This window comes from Pan paniscus, chromosome 1, assembly GCF_029289425.2.
Source record: "Pan paniscus chromosome 1, NHGRI_mPanPan1-v2.0_pri, whole genome shotgun sequence".
Classification (NCBI taxonomy): Eukaryota; Metazoa; Chordata; class Mammalia; order Primates; family Hominidae; genus Pan; species Pan paniscus.
Genome location: NC_073249.2, coordinates 226,015,850 through 226,037,411, shown reverse-complemented (window position 1 = coordinate 226,037,411; position 21,562 = coordinate 226,015,850). Strand labels below are relative to the sequence as shown.

The 21,562-nt window shown below is 58.7% G+C and overlaps 1 protein-coding gene across 2 annotated transcripts in view; it reads left to right on the top strand.

Annotated features, from left to right (window-relative positions):
- Positions 1-317: 317 nt before the first annotated feature.
- The window catches only part of SKI (SKI proto-oncogene), an 85,228-nt gene continuing 63,983 nt past the window's right edge, over positions 318-21,562 (top strand). The window contains exon 1 of one of the 2 annotated variants that reach the window (XM_003807318.6): positions 318-1,734. In XM_003807318.6, the coding sequence (XP_003807366.2) occupies positions 766-1,734 (969 nt within the window). In that variant the 5' untranslated portion in view covers positions 318-765. The remainder of the gene's footprint in view (positions 1,735-21,562) is intronic. The other variant, XM_034953502.3, reaches the window with a different exon arrangement.

The following is a 21,562-nucleotide window of genomic DNA, read 5'->3' as shown; positions in this document are numbered from 1 at the left end:
GCGGCGCGGCGGCGGCGTGAGCTCAGCGCCGGGCGCTCAGTCCGAGCCGGAGCGAGCCGCCGGGAGGATGTGCGCCGAGCGCCCCGAGCCCCGCGCCGCCGCCGCGCTCTGAGGGCCGCGGGCGAGAGGCGCCTCCGCCGCCCCGGAAGCCGGGCGGGCGGGCCGCGGAGCCGGCGGGCGGGCGGGCCGGCGGCGGGCGCGACGCGGCCGGCCAGCGCCGCCGGGACGAGCCGGGCGGGCGCCTCGCGGTGGGAGGAGCGGGGCGGCGGCGGCGCGCCGCGCGAGGACGGCCCGGCGGGCCCCGCGCCCGCGCCCCCGCTCCTCCCGGGCCCCTCGGCCTCGGCCGCCGCGGCGATTCGCGCCTCGCGGCGCCGGCACCTGCCCGCGCGCCCCCCGCGAGCCCCGGGCCCGCGAGCGTTGGCGTTGGCGTTGGCGGCGCGCGCCGGGGCATGCCCCGCGCCTAGAGCCCGGGGGGCGCGCGGGGGACGCGCGGGGGGCCCGGGCGGCGGCGGGCGCGGCGCGGGGCGCGTGGATGTGGCGCCGGGCCCGGGCGGCGGCGGGCTCCAGCGGCGGGACCCCTTCGCCCCGCCCGCCTTCCCCTTCGCGCCCCCGGGCGAGGCCGCGGCCGTGATCGGCCGTGAGCCGGCGGCGGGGGGCGGCCGGGGTCGGGGCCGCGGGCGCCGCCGGGGCGCGCGGGGCGGCGGCGGGGGCCGGGGGGGCCCGGGCGCGCGGGAGCGGGAGCGGCCGGGGGAGCCGGAGCGCACCATGGAGGCGGCGGCAGGCGGACGCGGCTGTTTCCAGCCGCACCCGGGGCTGCAGAAGACGCTGGAGCAGTTCCACCTGAGCTCCATGAGCTCGCTGGGCGGCCCGGCCGCTTTCTCGGCGCGCTGGGCGCAGGAGGCCTACAAGAAGGAGAGCGCCAAGGAGGCGGGCGCGGCCGCGGTGCCGGCGCCGGTGCCCGCAGCCACCGAGCCGCCGCCCGTGCTGCACCTGCCCGCCATCCAGCCGCCGCCGCCCGTGCTGCCCGGGCCCTTCTTCATGCCGTCCGACCGCTCCACCGAGCGCTGCGAGACCGTACTGGAAGGCGAGACCATCTCGTGCTTCGTGGTGGGAGGCGAGAAGCGCCTGTGTCTGCCGCAGATTCTCAACTCGGTGCTGCGCGACTTCTCGCTGCAGCAGATCAACGCGGTGTGCGACGAGCTCCACATCTACTGCTCGCGCTGCACGGCCGACCAGCTGGAGATCCTCAAAGTCATGGGCATCCTGCCCTTCTCGGCGCCCTCGTGCGGGCTCATCACCAAGACGGACGCCGAGCGCCTGTGCAACGCGCTGCTCTACGGCGGCGCCTACCCGCCGCCCTGCAAGAAGGAGCTGGCCGCCAGCCTGGCGCTGGGCCTGGAGCTCAGCGAGCGCAGCGTCCGCGTGTACCACGAGTGCTTCGGCAAGTGTAAGGGGCTGCTGGTGCCCGAGCTCTACAGCAGCCCGAGCGCCGCCTGCATCCAGTGCCTGGACTGCCGCCTCATGTACCCGCCGCACAAGTTCGTGGTGCACTCGCACAAGGCCCTGGAGAACCGGACCTGCCACTGGGGCTTCGACTCGGCCAACTGGCGGGCCTACATCCTGCTGAGCCAGGATTACACGGGCAAGGAGGAGCAGGCGCGCCTCGGCCGCTGCCTGGACGACGTGAAGGAGAAATTCGACTATGGCAACAAGTACAAGCGGCGGGTGCCCCGGGTGAGTGGCCCCAGGCCTGGGAGCTGGGGAGGATGCGCTTGGGGTGGGGGCCCCTTCTGGACTACAGGCTCTGGTCTCCGAAGGCTGGGACCTGTGCTTCTGCCGTGCCCCAAGTCTCAAGTCTTCGCTTTGTTTTAGGGGAATTCAGAGTGTTCCGACTGGCAGGGCCAGAGAGTTTGGTAGGAAGGCCCTCCTGCCCGTTCCCCAGGACGAGCCTGGAGTGCGGGCTGTGGCGGTGGGGTCGGGGGCCAGGCCTGGTGTGTGGGGAAGGCCCACAGGCATTGCCCAGATAGGAAGGCACAGGCCTCATGCTCCCGAGAAAGCGGCCTGCCCCAGGTCAGGGAAGTTAGCTCCAGCTGGGCCCCGGCCCGGATGCCTCAGGCCCAGGTCTTTCTTGGGGTTGGGGTGAAGGTGGCTGTCCTCGCCCCGAAGGCACCCAGCCTCGAAGACGGAGGGCTGCCTGCCTTTGGGCCCCAGGAGACAGAGCTTGGGTGAGGCGAGGCCTGGTTTTGTTACTGGCTCCCGCTCCCTGTTTGGTGCCTTGAAGTTTTGGGACACAGACACAAAATGAAGCCAGGTGTCCAGGCTTCAGTGGCAGGGACCCGAGACTTGGCGGTTCCAGCACTGTGCTGGTTGGTCTCCCTGGGCCTGCCAGGGACCAAATCCCAGAGTCCGCCGTGTGGGGTGAGGGCCATTTGGCACCCGGCTGAGGGGCCTGGTCAGCAGGCCCCTGGGCCCGCGTGCTGGAGTTACTGGCGGCCTGCGATTTGCTTTGGACTCACCCATTTCCTTCTCTCCCTCTGAAACGCAGAGGGGTGCGCCGGAGAGGGAGGCCGCTGGCCTGGCTTTGTTGTTTGCCAGTTGGAGGATCTATGAGATCCGGCATGGGCAGCTCCCAGGCCACGAGGTGCCGAAATTACTCAGTGGGGTCCTCAGGAACTTTCCGTTGCGTACCTCCCCAAGTATTTGTAACTTTTCTTTTAAATATCCAGGCTTATTAAATTGCACACACAGAATGCTGCATTGGCTCAGCTATTCTTGGGAGGCCTAATTAATTCAGCTATTGCATCAAACTTTTTTTTTCTAAATCTGTGAATAGATGCTCCAGCCCGGTTTTCTCTGGGCGCCCCTCCAGCAGAGTGTCAGATCGTGGGGAGGAGGGGCTGTGGATGGAAGCGAGGGACTGTCGCCTCTGCTCGGAGGGGGCTGCGGAGGGTGCATGTGTGTGTGCCTGTGTGTGTGTGTGTGCGCGCTTCTGACCCTGCCAGGCCAGGGCTCAGGTGGCAGCCGCCTGCAGACCTGTGGGCTGGGGAAGGATGCTCGTGGCGGAGCTGCAGACAGACGTAGCAGGCTGGGGCCCTTCGTGTCACACGGGGAGTTGGTTGGGGTGGGCCCGATGGCGCTCCCTGTGGGCTGGGGCCTTTCTTTTTGGGGTGGCCGCACCCTCGTCAGTGCCTGTGGCTGGAGGAAGCCACATGTCGGGGGGATTGTGGGCTCGTGCAGGCTGCGTAGTGGGTCACCTGTGGCCAAGGCCTGAGCTGCTGGGACACGCTCACGTCACTGTCTTCAGAGCTGATGGCAGAGGATCTCGGTTGAGCAGGGTGTGTCTGCGTTTGTTTTTGTCCGACTGTGGGTCATGTGTGTGCTTGTGGTCTTTCTGTCTTCCTGGGCTTTGCTGGGGGCCCATTGGAGTGGCCAGCGGGGCCTCGTTGTCACAGCTGACACAGAGCAGGGCCCAGGCCACCCGGCTTCTCTCTCCCTGTGGTTGTGAGCGCTGGGGTCCTTGGGCCGCCATAGAGACAGGCCAGACAGGCTCTGGTCATCTCAGCGGATGCCTCTGAGCCGCCTTTCCCTTTTGAAGTCCCCAGCACTGCTCTGAAATTTCATTTACCGATTAAAAAGCAATTCCCAGGCCATACTGACGACGTGCACGGTGTGTGACTGTGTCCTCTAGGCCTGAGTGGCAGCCACACAGCCTGGCCCTGGCAGTGGTGTCCTCCGCCTGGCTCCCTGAATGTTCACCAGCTCCTGCGGGTTTTCCTCTCCTCATGCTCCTGGGGGTGGGGCACCCATCCTGCCCGTGTCGCCTCCTGCCCTATGTTCTTGACGTGGGATGGCGGCCAGGGACTCTGCCCTCGCTCAGTGCCTGCCCTTTGGGCTCTGTGACTGTGCACTTGGGAGTTCTGGACTGCAGGGTCCCCTTAAGTCTCCTCAGGACAGCCGTGTGCGTGTCTCTGTGTGCACAGGGGCGACACATGAGAAGGGAGTGTGGTCTCAGGGTGGGCGTGGACCCACAGTGCCCAGACCCTACTTGTCCTAGAAGGAGTGGCCTGGGAGGCCCCGCCTCCGCCCTCACTGGCCGCCGTTGGCTCCTCCCACTCGTGTCTTGACAGCTTATTCTCGGGATATGTTTTGATTTCTTCACTTCCTTTGTAGCTTATTTTAATATTTTTGATCTGCCGAAGATGAGGGCAGAACAAAGAATGTACTGGAACTCTCTTTGCAGGGCTGCTGCTCCCAGCAGGCCTTCGGGCTCTGCGGAGCCGGAGGGGGCTGAATTGCCTTCCGGGTGTTTGTGGCCAGGCCAGGGTCGGGTCTCCTGCCTGAGTGGGCTGGGTCAGCGCCACTCTCCTACCCATGGTGGGAGGTGGGAGAGGGCGGAGATGTTCCCGGGTCCCAAACCAAGTGGGAGGCGGGGCTGCAGCTTTCTCCTTGGAAGCCTCCTGTGACAGCGGCTGTGCCTGAGCCCCTGGCCTGTCGGCAGTGCAGTGGCAGCGTGAGGGGCAGACAGTCTTCCTCCAGATGCCCCCTCATATCACGGGGTTACAGAGGAAGCCTCCGCTCCTGTCCAGTGGCTGTCGGGCCCGGCCAGCTTCCTGCTGCTGTATCTTGGAAGACCATGTGGGCTGCGTGGGTGCTTGACGAGTCCCCTCTTAGGGACCCTGGGGCTGCTGTCCTCGACAGGGGACCTTGTCTCACCTCCCCACTCGGTCCCACACTGGCTTTGTGACCTTGGACAAGTTGCTTAACCTCTCTGCCTCAGTGTAAACTGGGGACTACTGTTTATTGATTTTGGACTTTATGTTTTCAGTGGTACAGGTGGGGCACAGATGGGTCATTGTGCTGCTGGGAGCACTTAGCCAAGACTGGAGCCTCTGAGCCTTCCCCACTCCCACCCCTCTTTCTTCTTTCCGGTCGGCTCGCCTCCTTCCTCGGGTTCTCTGATAGCTGTAGGACTCCATTGGACTACATTTTTTTTGTCAGTATAGACAGCTGTCAGAGACGGAGACAAAATGTGGCAGTTGGAGCTGCCGCTTGGCCTGCTGCCTGGGACGCGGCCCCTTGTCCCGCAGAACGTCAGCCAAGCGCTTTCCGTGCAGGCTGATAACAGGGTGGTGCGGTGCTTCCCTTGGGCCGTGGCAGGGTCCTGCTCCAAGGGGGGGGTCCTGCTCCTAGGGGGCCGGGGTCCTCCTCCGAGGGGGCTGGGGTTTCTGTTCCAACAGGGCTGGAGGGGGGGGTCCTGTTCCCAGAGGTCCAGGATCCTGTTCTGAGGGGGCCAGGGTCCTGTTCCGGGCCGGGGGTCCTGCTCCGAGGGGGCCGGGCGTCCTGCTCCGAGGGGCGGTGGGCTGCCTGTGTGAGAGCTGTTCTCCACCGGCCACGTGCAGTCTGGGCGTTCTGGTGACTGGAGAATTTGGGTTGTGTTAGAGTGTTGTTGCTCTGTCCTGCAGATGCCTGAATTCCCAGGGGTCTTGCAGGTCCCCTTGCCCTTGCTCTGTGTGGGCTGGCGTGGGTCTCAGTGGGCTGTGGGTTGAGGGTCGCTTGGTTGGGAAGCTCTGCGCGCTTCCCAGTGGAGGGTCCGCGACGGGGGTTTTCTGATCCCTCATGCTGGGCTTTTGACCCGTGTCACTGCAAGGCTGCCCCTGGCCCCAGGCAGCGTTTCTTCAGGCAGGTGCCCAGCCAGGTGGTCGGGCTTGAGAGCTTTGAGTCTCGAGGTCTGTTCTGGGGAATGACTGTGCTTGTGGAGGCCAGGAAGGGGTTGCTGGGCTTGGAGAGCCTCTGGGGAGGAGTTGTGTTTTGCTCTTTGCTGTTTTAAGCTGAAATGATCACAGGAAGGGACAGCATCAAGAGTTTCTTTCTGGGACACCCCTCACTCAGCTCAGCGGCCGTGTGTGGGTTTGGGGCTGTGCTCTCCCAGACACCCTCAGGTCCGGGGAGCACTTCGGGGGCTATCTGTCCCTTTGTCCACCAGCTTCCTTTGGAAAAAGTGTTTGCTGCAAGTGTTTTTCTCCAGCTTTTCGTGGGGTTCCCTGTAGTCTTGGGCCATGCTCTGGGGTCAGGCTCCCGGCAGGCCCTGGTCCCCGTGCAGAAGGCCAGGGTCTGTGGGTTTGGGCTGGTCTGCCCCCCAGGTAAGGGTTCCGGAAAGACGGCCGGCTGCTGAGTCTTCTCAAGCAGGGGAAACAGCAGCTCGAGAGTGGTTCTTGACCTCTGCCCACCCCAGCTGGCTGTGCATGGACTGGGGAGGGCATGGGCAGCTGCCCCCAGGTGGCTTCTGCAGGGAGCAGAGCTTAGTGGTCATTTTCCCGGCATGGTCTGTCATCCATCTGTCTGGGACCCCTCTGGGAGCTGGGCTGGGTCCCTCGCCTTCTGGGGCAGCAGGGTCACGGTGGGGGGGGGGGGGCGGGTCCTCTCTTTCAGCATCTTGTTTCTCAGCCGTCCCTGCGGCTATTTGTGCAATGTCTGTCTGTCTGAGTCTCCGGGTGAGGGCAGACAGGATATGGTGCGAGGAAGTCTGGGGTAAGTGTGAGCCGAACCCCGCCCTGGAGTCTCTCGGGGTTGTGGGGCCACAGCCCCAGCTTAGGTTAGGCCTTCACTGCTGCTGGCAGGGCCTCCAGAGAGAAGGCGGTGGTTCCGGGGCCTGGGCCCTGACTGTCTGGCAGGAGGTGTCCACGCCGGCGGCCCGGCTCTCTGTGGCAATAATGTGTCTCTTTCTAAGGATTGCGAAAGTCGAGGGAGGATTTCTCCACTGGAAGAATTATGCAAGCTTCAACTGAAATGTTTTTAAAAAGTTTCTTTGTTTTGAGTCAAAATACAGAAGGTGAATTATTTCCCTAATATCTGGGAGAGCTGGAAAAGAAGGCCCCCGTCCTTATTCTTCAGGGCTCTTCCCCTCCTGAGCAGTGGTCACCAGGCCAGGGTGTCATGGAGCGGGGGCTGCCCGGGGACCAGCTCTTTACACCTGGCCTCCAGAGCGGGCGGTAGGGCGGCTCCTTCCTGCCCTGCCCTGGCTGTCACCCTCGTGGTCTGGAGCAGGGTTTTTTTTTTGTTGTTATTTTTTTTTTTTTTGGAGACAGGCTCTGTTTCTGTTGCCCAGGCTGGAGTGCACTGGTGCGATCTTGGCTCACTGCAGCCTCCGTCTCCTGGGTTCAAGCGATTCTCCTGCCCCAGCCTCCTGTGTTGCTGGGATTACAGATGTGTGCCACCACACCCAAGTAATTTTTTTGTATTTTTAGTAGAGATGGGGTTTCACCATGTTGGCCAGCCTGGTCTCGAACTCCTGACCTCAAGTTATCTGCCCACCTTGGCCTCCCAGAGTGCTGGGATTACAGGCATAAGCCACTGTGCCTGGCCCCTGGAGTGGGTTCTGCCACGGAAGGCATCCCCGGGGTCTGCGGGCTGGAGGGGTCGCCCCCACTGTGCCACCTGTTCTCTCGAGGCCTGGTTGCCCTCTGCAGACCAGGTGCCATGCCAGGTGACCCTCAGGAAGCTCTGGCTCACCCCGGGGGCTGGGGGGCATGATAAGCGATAGCTCTTAGGTGCTGCTGCTTTGTGAATATGAGAGAGTTCCAGAAGGGCCCCGCTTCCCAGAGCCTGCATGTTGGTTTCACTGTGTGGTACTTGATATTTTTCCAGGCTGCCTTGCTGGGGTGGCCTCGATGGGGGGCCCAGGGAGCCTCCAGCTCTGGGGACATGCTGCCACATGAGCCTGCTTATTTACGAAAATGAAGAACCAGGACCTGAGTGTGAATTTTAAATGAGATTGTGGGGACAATAGTAAAATCCAGACTAGGACCAGATGGACTGAGCACCTGCGTTGGCCATGGCCCGGAGGTGGCGTGGTGGCGCCTGGCGCCTGTGGCCCTCAGCATGTGTCCTGCCGGCTGCCTAGTAGGCCTTCGCTTGAAGTGCTTATTCCTTTGAGTAACGCTCCTGTCTTTTGTTTGGGGGGAAACAGATAAAGGGGGCTTTGAGAGGCGTCTCGGCGTGATCCTGGGAAACGGCTGAGATTCTGTTCGGTGCTTGGTGTTCGTGTCTTCTCTGATTTTACTTTTTTGACTCATAAAGATGGAAGGAGTGCTCTGCCTCGGTGCCTCTGCAGCTGCAGATGCTGAATCGGGGCGTTTAGGCCTGCCTCTTGGGCTGGCACACCTGGCGGCCTTGGTCAGGCCTTCTTGGGCTGCCTCTGCTGGGGTGCTTGTCTCACTGGCCGTGGGGGTTGTTGCCTGTGTGGTTGTGTTGCTGGCTTCAGGGGCTAGGGTTAGGGACGCCTGGTCACGTCTGGGTCCCCAGTTTGGGGGCCAGATTCAATAACTCACTGAATGACTCAGTGGAACTCTGCAGGCACTGGCAGTCAAGGTTTATTGGCAGGTCCATTCTTTGGCTAGAAGGAGAATGTTGTTTCTTTTCTCACTGTTTCACCATTTTTTTTTTTTGAGATGGAGTCTTGCTCTGTTGCCCAGGCTGGAGTGCAGTGGCGTGATCTCAGCTCACTGCAACCTCCCGGGTTCAAGCAATTCCCCTGCCTCAGCCTCCTGAGCAGCTGGGACTACAGGTGCGTGCCACCACGCCTGCCTAATTTTTTGTATTTTAGTAGAGACGGGGTTTTACCATGTTGGCCAGGATGGTCTCCATCTCCTGACCTCTTGATCTGCCCACCTCGGCCTCCGAAAGTGTTGGGATTACAGGCATGAGCCATTGCGCCTGGCCATTGTTCCACCTTTGGAAGAAATTGGTTCACTGTCTTCTGACCTGGGGGGCGCTTCTACCCTGGTTCTGTGTTGAGGGCTGGGAAGTTGCTGGAATATTACCCTTGGCTGGTGAGGCTGAGTGCTGATGCTCCTCCCAGCTCTCAGCCCTGCCTGGACCAACTGCGGCTTCTGCTGGAACGTCGGCGGCTGACTTAGAAAGAAACAGCTCCTGTTCTAGGCTTCCTGCAGGTCCCACGGTGCTGCTTGTTCCAGAGAAACGCAGCTCAGGCTGGCGGCCTCAGGTGGGCATGGGTGGCAGGGGACGCCATCACCCAAATCAGGGATCTTTCTCTGTCCTGAGGGTTCCACCCCAGGACCCAGGGCACTAACTGGGTTCTTGTGTGGCCCTTCCCGACCAGACCTCACCCCTGAGCTGCGTGTGTGAGGTGATGGTGACTCCACGACAGCTTGTGTGCCGTTATGGGGGCACCTGGGGACTGGCTGACCTCACCAGGAAGTGCGTCAGGAGTGGGTGAGGGGTGGTGGGAGGGCAGGGAGCACCCAGCAGGTGTCCAGCGGTGCTGGCGCTGCCTCTGTCTCTCTGTCCACGCCCTGTGTGTATCTGGAGTGGCTTAGGTGCTCCCTGCGGTGCTCCTGGCTGCTGTGGTTCCTGAAGGCTGTGGCTGTGCCGGTGGTTTCCTTTGATGTCAGTCTTCTTCTACAGGGGAAACCATATTGCCAGGAGAGCCAGGTGTCTGCTAATTACATTGTGTTGTTCTGCCTAGGAGTAAACCTGTAAGTGATGAGAATAAGAAGCGGCTGTCAGCCTGCAGACCCGCCTTCACCCTGTCCTGGTTGGGGTGCTGCCTGCTGGGAACCCCTGGTCCAGCTGTTGAGAGGAGGCTGACTGGGGGCACAGTTGTTGCAGAGTCTGATGCAGGCTTTCTCTGCCGGGAAAGTAACATGAAAACATTGTTGCTTTTACTATGGAGCAGATGTATCTTTGCCCAGAAACAGAAATGCTCTTGGTTTCTTTTTTTGGAAATAAGGCCCATAGGCTGGGTCCTTCTTGCCCTGTTGAGGGAACGTGTCTGTCCTTAGCGTGGAGGCCAGTCTGGCCGGGTGCTGAGCTCGTCCTGCAGAACACGCGTGAACGCCTTATCCCTGAGGGCCCTGGGAGGCTGGCGCCCTCTGTGGGAGGTCTGAGGTTGGCCCATTTGACCCTATCCAGGACGGGTTACTTAAGGAGTCCAACGGGCCTTGAGAGGCTGATCACCCTCGCGTGGCGGGCGTCTCTCCCCGGTGCCCTCCCGCCTGGTGCTGTCAAGGGCTTCTCTGTGCCAGGCGCTGGGCTGTGGCAGCCCCAGGTCCCCGCCTGGTGTGGCTGCCCACGGTCCAGGCAGCTCCAGGGTGGGCATCCTTGGCTCCCTCCCTCACCAGCTGGCCCTGGGAGGTCTGTCTGAGAGGAGTTAGGCCTCATTGTCCGTGCTCAGAGAACCCGAGCCTTCCTTAGGAAGCAGTTTGTCCCCGTGCCTCCCTTCAGGATCCTGTGGCCTGAGAAGCCTCTGCGTGGCAGTGGATGGCAGCTCCAGCTGCCCGTGGCCCTCTTTTTTTATGGTTTCCCAGATGACTGGGCCAAGCTGGGCCTCTGCATCCTAGGCATGCTGTTCCCTGCGCTGCCCTGGAAGGTCGGCGGCCCTGCGTGGACCTACACGGTACCCAGGACAGGCCTGCCATGGCACCGGTTGGGCCTCTGGGCACAGGGTGCTCTGCCTCCGTGGCCCTGACAGGCTCTGATGCCTGAGGATGGGGGCCGGGCACTCCCAGCCTTGAGACTTCCCTCTGCAGAGGTGGCACAAGCCCGGGGCCCCAGAGTGAGGGGACTCTTGCCTGCCTGGTGAGGGTGAGCGTGGGGTCTGGACTCTGACCCCTGGTCCAGGCGGGAGAGGAGCACACTGGACAGGGCAGCCGAGCCACCCTCTGCGGAGCTGTGGACACTGCGTGTGTGGTGCTGAAGGTGTACACGTCCACTGAGGCTACCTGCGCCGCTGCCTGTGTCCTGTGGGCTGGCACTCACCGAGTGAGAGCTGTGTGCAGAACCTCTGCTGTCAGCGGGCCAGGCCACACTGGGGAGGGAGGTATTCCGTGTGCTTGCACTGAAGCCTGCCCCAGGCTGCCTTCTGGGTTAGGGATACCCAGGACCTCCGTAGCTGGTGTGACGTCTGTGAGATCTCAGCTGCTGCTTCCCTGGACGCCCGTGTGGACCTGGAGGGGGGTGGGGACCCGGCCTGGCATGGTCCCTGGCCACCTGCCTGGTGCTCCGGGTTGTGCCGTTGGCAGTGCCTTCGCTCTGCCTCACCTGCTGCCTCCGCCTTTCCTGGCTACAACCCTGTTGCCCAAATCATTAAAAAAATTATACTACCAAGTTGAATGATATGCAAATGTAGTCAATTAAGCGAGGGGATTTTAATTAGCAGTTTAAGTTCATGTGTGAAGTGCCTTGCCTTAATTACTTGACAGTTTTGTTGTAAATTTGCTAAGTTTTTTTTTGCAGAACTATCAAAACTGTGATTTTTGTTAACATTCTTGGATGCGGTGAGTGGCGCCCAGCTTGCCTGACCCTAGTGGGTTTTGTCTTAATTTATAAAGCTCTTTAAACTGTGAAAACAAGGTAAACCCCCTGGGTTGCCTCTGTGTGGCTCTTCGAGTCAAGCCGGGCTCGATGTCTTCCTTGTCACTGGCTGGTGTGGGGACCTGCCTCGTGCGTGGTCTTGAGCTCCCGTTGGGGGAACGGGAGAACCTTCATCCCATGTGGGTGTAGCCGTTGGCGGCACCTTTGTACGGGGACACACCCTGGACCTGAACGGAGTCAGGAAGGGTTTCAACCCGGATGGCCCGCGTGCCGGGGACCCGCAGGGTGTGCAGTGGCAAGGGCCGGTCCTGGTGGCGGGCTCCCCGGTGATGCTGGCGGCTGGCTGTGGATGGTTGTGCGTGGGCCTTGGCGTTCACGGTTCAGTTTGGGAGAGGCGAGAACCCCTCACTTTGAAGTCTTTCCTGGCCAACGGGAGGCTTCTCAGAGCAGCTTTCACAGCTCCGGGGCTGAGTGAGGCCTGTGTCTAGGCTCATCCTGCCCTCCCGGGCGTCCCAGTGTGCCTGGGCAGTGGCGCAGCTGGCTCCTTCCACTGGGTTTAGGTTTGCTTCTGCTCCCCACTGCTGCTTCAGCTGCCTCCTTTGCGGGTCCCCGTAACTTCAGTGCCCCCACCCCTGTTCAGTTCCCTGACTGAGCTCGGCGCCTCTAGTGTAGATGGGTTTTTAATTTTCCCAGCTGAACGTCGTTATTTGGATTGTGATTTCTTTGGTGTTTCAATGGACTGTAGATGAAGGAGGACCTGTTTTCTCTCAGGAGTGTCTGTGGGGTCTCTTGTCCTGGTTTGCTCAGTGAAGTGTGGCCCCAAGGGCTGAGGGAAGTGGCCAGGACCCCGCAGGGTGGCCCCCACCACAGAGGCTGCTGTCCTCCGGGTTCTTCTCCACTTTCTGGGACCTTGGCCGAGGAGGCCTCTGGGAGGGTGAAATGGCCACAGGCCTGGAGAAGCGGCACCAGTGGGAAGCCACAGGCAGAGAAGTCAGGGAGGAGGGAGTCCTGGGCCTGGAGGAACGTGGGAGGGGCAGGCGCCTCCGAGCAGCCTCCAGAAACGTGGGCCAGGCAGGTCTGGCTACGGGCAGGACTGTGTCTGGGACTCTGAACTGCCAGAAGCACTTGGCGGCAAGCCACATGCTGTCCACAATGTTGCCTGGCCCCTATGAGGAGGTCCCGTGGGTGGTGGCGGGTGGTGGCTGGTTGTGGGGCAAGGCTGCGGGACTGGGACCGCTGGCTTCCTGGGGCCATCGAGGCTCCCAGAAGAAGAAATCAAGAGGATTTTAAGAAGCAGAGTTCTCTTTAGCCCGAAGTAACCACACAGCATTAACAAGAAAACTTGGAATTCTTCGAAGTGAAGCTCTCTCTCCTTGTTCGGAGGATGGAGGACAGTTCTAGATCCAGGAGAGCGGTGGCGCAGACACGGACTTCACCCTTGGTGGGAGGGGAGAAGCACAGCGTCCTGTTGTTCATGAGTCAGGTGAGAGGCGCGAGAAACCACAGCTCTTAGGAAAATCCGTGCTGCCCAGTGTGGGGGCCGTCCACAGCCCTTCAGCACTGCTGGGGAAGTGGCCCTGCGTCGACCCCAATCCTCCTCGGCTGTGTTCAGCCTCTGAGATGCCCTGGGCTCCCTGGTTGAGCTTTGGTGGGTAACTGCAGGATGCACACAGGAGCTGCAGGCGAGGGCTTTGGAGGAGCTCTGTGGCCGCCCCACATCCCTGGCCTCTGCCATTTTCTGCCTAAACGTTGACACATGGAAGAGGGAGCCCAGGATGCTGTGGGCCCAGAAGATGGGGCCCTGCGGGCTCCATCACTTCACTCCAGGGCACAGAGGGCCCAGGGTCCCCTCACACTTGCCTGTGGGGACCAGCGGGAACAATTCTCATTTTACTGTCATTATGAACTTGCGGCTTAAATATGTCTGTGGACTTAAAAGTGCCATCCTGTGTGGAAAATTTCCAGCTTTCACTGAAGTAGAGAGATTAGCTCAGTGCACCCCATGTATCCTGTTCACCAGTTATCCACAGCTCACTCATTTTGTTTCATCCAACTCCCTCTCCTATTTTGAGGGGGAGGGATTGTAATTTTTTTTTTTCTTTGAGACTGAGTCCTGCTCTGTCGCCCAGGCTATAGTGCAGTGCTGCGATCTCTGCTCACTGCAAGCTCTGTCTCCCGGGTTCACGCCATTCTTCTGCCTCAGCCTCCCGAGTAGCTGGGACTACAGGTGCCCGCCACCGCGCCCGGCTAATTTTTTTGTGTTTTTAGTAGAGACGGGGTTTTACCGTTTTAGCCAGGATGGTCTTGATCTCCTGACCTCGCGATCCGCCTGCCTCGGCCTCCCAAAGTGCTAGGATTACAGGCGTGAGCCACCGCGCCCGGCCAGGACTGTAATTTTTTGAAGCAAATCCCAGGCATCATCTTATTTCATATTTAAGTGTTTCAATATCCACATCTAAGGAATATGGAATCATAAAAAACGCTCACCATGACCCATTACTTTGCCTAACAAAGCTGAGGGCAATTTCCGGACACCAGCCCGTGTTCAGGTCCTTCCTGTCTCAGAAGTGTTTTCCTGCTGCTTTTCGGGACCCAGGGACAGCATTGCGTGCGATGCATGGGTCTTCCATGCATGCCTGTCTGTGTGTGTGTGTGTGTGCCTGTGTGTGCCTGTGTGTACGTGTGTGGTGCTGTGATGGGCTGTGGGGACAGTCCCGCGTGCTGACCTGAGCCTGGCAGAGTCAATATCTTGTTGGGAGGCAGCAGGCCAGGAGAGAGCGGAGCTGGTTGGAGGAGGGCCAGCCTCCCCACCTAGAGACCGTCGGTGACCTTCCTCATGTGATGCGTCCCTTGGTGTGGCCCCCAGCCGCTAGTGGTGAACCTCTGTAAATGTATGTGAACACTTCCCGTGCATGTCTAGTCAGGAGAGTAATCAGAGAAGCAATTGGTATGTGCTCATCAAAGAACCCCAGAACAGCCAAGAAGAGTGCAGAGGGTAACCCCTTCTCTGTCTTTGTTCTTGGTGGGTTGGGGGAGAAGTACAGTGTCCTGTTTGTTCACGTCAGGGGAGAGGCAGGAATGTACCACATCTCTGTCGCTGGAAACGTGGGAAGCTGGGATGTGGCCTACCGTGGCCCCTTCTGGCCCCGCAGGGGAGTGGGTGTCCCTGCCCTCACTGTAATCTCTACCACATTGATGGAAAGATTTTTCTTATTCTTATTTTTGGAGACAAGGTCTCGCTCTGTCATCTGTGTTGGAGTGCAGTGGTGTGATCCCAGCTCACTGCAGCTTTGACATCTTGGGCTCAAGAGATTCTCCCGCCTCAGCTTCCTGAGTAGCCGGGACTGCAGGTGGGCATCACCACGCCTGGCGGATATTTTTTTTAATTTTAGAGATGTGATCTCCGTTTGTTGCCCAGACTGGTCTGAAACTCCTGGGCTCAAGTGATCCTCCTGCCTCAGCCTCCCAAAGTGCTGTGAGCCACCTCTCCTGGCCTGAAAGTGTTTTTCGTAATTGGATTTTTCCATATGTGCACTAAGGTCTGCCTTTTTCCCTGAATGAGGCATAACAAGTATTTCTGTGGCTGTGTTCTCTGTGGGAATATTATTGTGACATGCTTGTAAGAAGTAAGTGAAAAGCACACCAGCACGGTATTCACATAGCACAGAAGGGTATAAAAGGCAAACGCAGACATGGGTGAGGGCAGAGTTGTTCTTGGTTTGTCACAAGGGCATGTGAACGCGGTTCCCCACCTGCCCTGCTCTGCTCAGCAGCTTTGGGATATGAGTGCCTTGGGTGCCTGGTGCCTTTTTGGGCCAGCCCTGTGGTATTTTGGAGTATCCGTTGGTATTGAGGGTCTGGAACTTACTTAGTGTCTAGGGCATGGGCCGTGTTTTGGTATCGCAAGAGATGCTTCAGGGCGCGTGTCAGCACAAACACATCACACGGGCTTCGTGACCACGTGCTGGCTGCACGAGATGTCAGTGTGCTCCGCGTACCGCCTGCTTCATCCCCGCCCTGCCCTCTCGTGCTCCTCGGCAGGGGGCCGCCATCCTTATGCCCCGCCTGCCCTTTCTGCAGCTGTGGGTGCAGGCCGGCCGTCGTGCTCTGTTGCAGGAGCTCCTGTCAGGCTGCTGGTCTGCGCGTGTGCTCTCCGAGTGCCTGTCACTCTGGCTGACTCACTGTGTCAGTGTCACCGTGCAGCTTTGCTCGTCCTGTTCTTGTGCCTTGGGACGAGTGGGCAGAGTGCTTGCTGTTGGGTAGGCTGTGGTGCACCATGTGGGCCTGGGAGTGAAACAGCTTGGTCAGAGGGCATGTCCGTCACGCCAGGCCGTCTTCCAAAGCGTCCTAACACTCCCTGTCATCGGTCTTGTTGGCTGTAAACGAGTTCTCTGCTGCATGGGATGCTAGGTGTGTGGTGAGTTTCTTGTAGACGTGGCAGGTCAGAGGGGAGGCACACTGTCTGCCGGGCACCCTGTTATTTACTGATACACGCACACGCAATACACATCTCTATAGATTGCTTTTGTATGTTCACTCAGCTGGGATGATTCTGTGTGTGCTTAGATCTTTGTTCACGTTTCTGATCATTTCCTTAGTGGACTCTGAGATTCCCCTAAAAGGTGGGATTGTTTTACCCAAACTTTTCTTTCTTTCTTTCTTTCTTTTTTTGAGACAGAGTCTCGCTCTGTCACCCAGGCTGGAGTGCAATGGCATGATCTCGGCTCACTGCAAGCTCCGCCTCCCGGGTTCATGCCATTCTCCTGCCTCAGTCTCCTGAGTAGCTGGATCTACAGGTGCCCGCCACCACACCCGGCTAATTTTTTGTATTTTTAGTAGAGATGGGGTTTCACCGTGTTAGCCAGGATGGTCTCGATCTCCTGACCTCATGATCCGCCTGCCTCGGCCTCCCAAAGTGCTGGGATTACAGGCGTGAGCCACTGCACCTGGCCCCTCCTGACAACTTTTAAGATTCTGTCATTTAGGCTGGGCATGGTGGCTCACACCTGTAATCCCAGCACTTTGGGAGGCCAAGGTGGGTGGATCACTTGAGGTCAGGTTTTCAAGACCAGCCTGGCCAACATGGCGACACCATGTTTCTACTAGAAAAATACAAAAATTACCTGGGCGTGGTGGTGTGCACCTGTAGTCCCAGCTACTTGGGAGGCTGAGGCTGGAGAATAGCTTGAACCTGGGAGGTGAAGGTTGCAGTGAGCTGAGATGGCGCCATTGTACTACAGCCTGGGTGACAGAGCGAGACTCTGTCTCAAAAAACGAAAAGCAAAAACAAGATTCTGTCATTTAGAGTGTCTTTGTTAATTTGAAAGGTGAAAAATCTCATCGTTTAGTTTGTATTTCTTTGCTTTTTGGTGGGTTGATTGTTTTGTTATTTCAGTATTTTTTTCTGTAACTTGTGCATATTACATTTTCTTATTGTGGCAAAATAAACATAATGTTGACCATTACGTGTAGCATTCAGCAGTGTTGAACACATAGGCTGACAGTGAAGGAATGGAAAAAGACATCCCATGCCATTGGTGACCAAAAGAAAACAGGAGTGGCTCCATTTGTATCATACAAAATACACTTTTCTTCAGAAACTATTACTAGAGACAGAAAAGTAGTTACAGAACAGTAAAAGGGTCGAATCAACTGGAAGATCTAACAATAATATATACGCACCTAACCTCAGAACAGCTAAAACTGTAAAGCAAATTCACGCTGCTGTTCACCCACCTTCCCAGGCTCAGCCTTTGTCCCCATGAGACACTCACTCCCCATTCTGCCTCCCCCAGCCCCCGACACCCACCCGCCACTTTCTGTTTCTGTGACTTTGGTGACTCTAGGGGCCTTCTGTGAGTGGAATCGCACAGGATCTGTCCTTTTGTGACAGCTTATTTCACTCAGCACCATGTCCTCAACGCGCAGCCACACGTAGCCTGTGTCACAGTCTCCTTCCTTCTCAAGACTGAACCTCAGGCTGCTGTATGGATGTATTTTGTTTACCCATTTCTGTCAGTGGACACATGGGTGACTTCCACAGTTTAGCTGTCGTGAACGATGCTGCTGTGAGCACGGGTGCACGGTGACCTCTGGAGACCCTGCCTTCAGTTCTGGGTGTAGACCCAGAAGTGGGATTGCTGGATCATTGATCATTCTATTTTTATTCATTTATTTTTGAGATAGCCTCTCGCTCTGTCGCCCAGGCTGGAGTGCAGTGGCACGATCTCAGCTCACTGCAGCCTCCATCACCTGGGCTCAAGCGATTCTCCTGTCTCAGCCTCCCAAGTAGCTGGGACTAAAGGCATGTGCCACCACGCCCGGCTGATTTTTGTATTTTTAGTAGAGATGGGGTTTCACCATGTTGGCCAGGCTAGTCTTGAACTCTTGAACTTATGTGACCTGCCTGCCTTGGCCTCCTAAAGTGCTGGGATTACAAGCGTCAGCCACTGCACCTGGCCCTATTTTTCCTTCTTTTTTTTTTTTTTTTTTTTTTTTGAGGCAGGGTCTCACTCTGTTGCCCAGGCCAGAGTGCAGTGGCACAGTCTCGGCTCACTGCAACCTCCGCCTCCCAGGTTCAAGTGATTCTCCTGCCTCAGCCTCCTGAGTAGCTGGGGCTATAGGTGTGTGCCACCACACCTGGCTAATTTTTGTTTTTTTAGTAGAGACGGGTTTCGCCACGTTGGCCGGGCTGGTCTCTGACTCCTGGCCTCAAGCCGTCATCCCGCCTCGGCCTCCCAAAGTGCTGGGATTACAGGCGTGAGCCACCGCATTCAGCCCATTTTTCTTTTTAAAGAACCGACTGTTTTTCATAGTGGCTGCAGCATTTTCCACTCCCAGCAACAGCGTTCGAGCAGCACTGTCTTCGCATCCTCTCCAGCACTTGTTCTGTTTTTTGACAGCAGCCATCCTAATGGGTGTGAGGTGGCATCTCATTGTGGTTTTGGTTCTCATTTCCCTGATGATTAGTACGTTGGGCATTTTTTCATGTGCTTATTGGCCACTCCTATATCCTCTTTGAGGAATGTCTGAGTCCCTCTTTGAGTCGAGTTGTGTGTGGGGGCCTTTGCTCAGTTGTACGTCTTTATCTACTCTGGTTAGTGATCCTGTTCTACTTGTAAATTTCTGTCTCCTGTTTGTCTACTGCGTGCACCGTGGTCGGATCCTGCCTCTGTTGCTGGAGGCTGCCTCGGTCCTCTGCTGTGGTGGTCAGGAAGCTGGAGCTTCTCAGCGCCAGATTCATGTTTGTAAGAGGAGACGCTCTGTGAGCCTCGGTGTGCAGCGCCGTCTGCAAGTCAGACTCCCCACCCCTCCTTTGTGCGAGCTGGGCGGGGGCTCTGCCGGGACTGGTGGTGTTCATGGAGAGGGCTTCTGTGTGATGCAGAGATGACAGTGACCTGCTGGGGCCGAAGGCTGTGAGTGCCATTGGGGGAGGGAGTCTCAGAGTGAGAGTGCGGCAGTCGGGCCTGATGGGGCTGCTGTTCTGTGAAGGGGCACCTACCGTGTGCCTGGCCTGTGGCAGCAGCAAAGAGGAACCTGATGGGGCCTCAGGAACCTCCACCTCGCCCACTGTGGCCAGGCTGCTTCTGCTTTCTGGGAGGCCTGTGCAAGAGCCATGGGCACAGGCCGGGCACGGTGGCTCACGCCTGTAATCCCAGCACTTTGGGAGGCTGAGGCCAGTGGATCACAAGGTCAGGAGTTCAAGACCAGCCTGGCCAATATGGTGAAATCTCGTCTCTACTAAAAATACAAAAGTTAGCCAGGTGTGGTGGCATGCACCTGGTCCCAGCTACTTGGGAGGCTGAGGCAGGAGAATCACTTGAACCTGGGAGTCGGAGTTTGCAGTGAGCCGAGATTGTGCCACTGCACTTCAGCCTGGGCAACAGAGCAAGACTCCATCTTAAAAAAACAAAAAATAAAAAAGGGAGCCGTGGGCATGTGTGTGCACAGGTGTGCATGGGTGTGTGCAGCTGGAGAGGGAAGGGCCTGGGTCAGGGGCGCCCTCAGCCTGGAGCCAGGGAAGGGCAGCGAGAGGACCCCAGGCTCCCAAATGACCAGGGGCCTCTTTGCAGCGTCCTTCTCCCTCCTTTCTTCTGGCTCTGAAGTTATATCCTGCCAGATCCTGGAGAAAGTTCTTTTAGCAAAATGATGGCTTCGCTGAAAATGATACTTCCCACCTCACAGAAGCCTGTCACATTCCTCCCTTTGGAATCCCCTTGCCAAATGTGGGTGGTGTGGTGGACCCGGGGCAAGGTGCCATTTTCTTGGCAGCCCCTAGAAATGCCTCCCTGGGGTTGGGGTGCAGCCACCAGGCAAGAAGTATGTACCCCCTTGCCCTGGCCACTTGGGGTTTCTGGGACAATCTGCTGGCTTGGCCTTGACTTTTTCCTGAACCTAGGAGCCCAGGGCCTGCTCCTGGCATCAGGACTTGCTCTTCCTCTTTCCTGGGCCCCACAGGTGCCCTTGGGGAGCACACAGCTGCCCCAGCCCGAGTCCAGTCTGGCTTTCGGGAAGGGGCCTTACTGCTGGCTGCACACCTTGGCCTCCTTCCCCTGGATGCGCCATTGCCAACGCAGCTGGGACAGCCCTTGGACGCAGCGTGCCTGCCCCTTTTACCAGGGCATGTGGGCTGGGACCAGTTTCAGCCCCATGTTGACTTGTTTGGCTCTGCTGGTGGTGACGGGGTGGGGGGGCGCGTTGGCGGGGGGCCTTGGTCGCGTCGTGTCTGCTCTTGTGCACCGGTGCCTCACGGAGAGGCTGTGGTGAGTGCGCAGAAGGACCCTGGTGCTTTTGGGGACTTTCTGGAGCAGCCCACATTCCTTCCCCAGAGCCCTAGGGGCCTGGCCAGCTGCCTTTCCAGGCCCTGAGGCCACCAGGTTCTTGGGGGGAGCTCCTAGGTTCTACTTTGGCCTGGCTGGGTGGTGCCCACACTGCCGCGTCCCCTCTCCGGGGCTGCCCGGACTCAGCCTGGCTGGCAGCCATTTCCGTTACTTGGTTTCCAAAGGCCCCATCTTGGAATCAGGAGCAGGCTGTGGGACTCAGGGTGGGTTCTGAGCTTGGTGACCCGCTCTGCTCTTTTGTCCGGCTTTGTCCTAACTGTTGAATATTAATGAGGGGCGCCGCAGGGTGGCTCTCCAGTGGAGGGTCCTCACTTTTTGTTTTGCAAATAACGCTGGGGCCCCTGCGCCACTGGGGCAATGCAACTGTGACGGTGCTGGTTGGATTCAAAAGGAAGCCTGGCAGTGGCGGGGCCTGGACAGGCAGCCTTTGACCCGAGGCGGGCGGAGCTCTGCGCTGGTTCAGAAAAGCCGTGGGGCAGCCTCTCTGGCAGGCACTGGCTGTACCTGTTGGTTTTCCTTTGCCCACAGTGAAGTGAAAGTCACTGCAGTTGGGTTTGCTGTTTAACTCACTGTCTTTCCTTCTCACGTCTCCTCTGTGCAAATAGTGGCCAGTGTACTTTTTGATTATTTCAGTCAAGTGGAAGTTTCTAGGAGCGTAGAGAGGCAGCGTGGCTTAGGGTTTAGGAGCATGGCTGGGCTACCTTCCTACTCTGAGTGTGGGCCACGTTACTTTTCTAGGCCTCAGTTTCCCATTGGCCCCTCTCCTGTTTGGAAGAGGCAGCTGGGTCCCACAAGCCATCTCAGGAGCCGCGTCTGGGCGCTGGCACGGGGACTGTGCCCACAGCCAGCCAGCCTGGTGGTCAGCTGATGGATTCCCGTAGGTACTTAGCAAAATGCCTGGAGTGTGCGAGGCTGTCAGGCCAGTGGCAGATGCGGTCGAGTGCTGTTGTTTCTTGGTGCTGCCTGGCACTGCCGCCCTGATGGTCGGCTCTGAGCTGGAGGCCAGCTTTCATGGCAGCGTCGTTGGTGGGCGTGCAGGGTGTGTCTGACCTGGGCCTGGGCATCAGGTCCCATTGTGGTTGGGTCCACAGGGCCCCTTGCCTCATTCGTGGAGGTGCTGGGGGAAGTCTACAGGCTGAGGACGTGTGAGGCTCCAGGGTCCAGCATGCAGGCCGGATGTTCCTAGCGTTGCCGGCCACGCAGACAGCCGTGTCACCAGGAGGTTCCCTGGCAATGGGAGACAATTGTCTGCTCAGTTCAGCCTTCAGTGCCCCAGGGCTGTTTTGAGATCAAGGCTGAGGGGGACCCCTTCAAGTGTCTCTGCCTTTGGTGGTCCCGGGTGGCCGGCTCCTCACCCATGGTGCGGTCTGAGTGGGCTGAAACCGACCCCA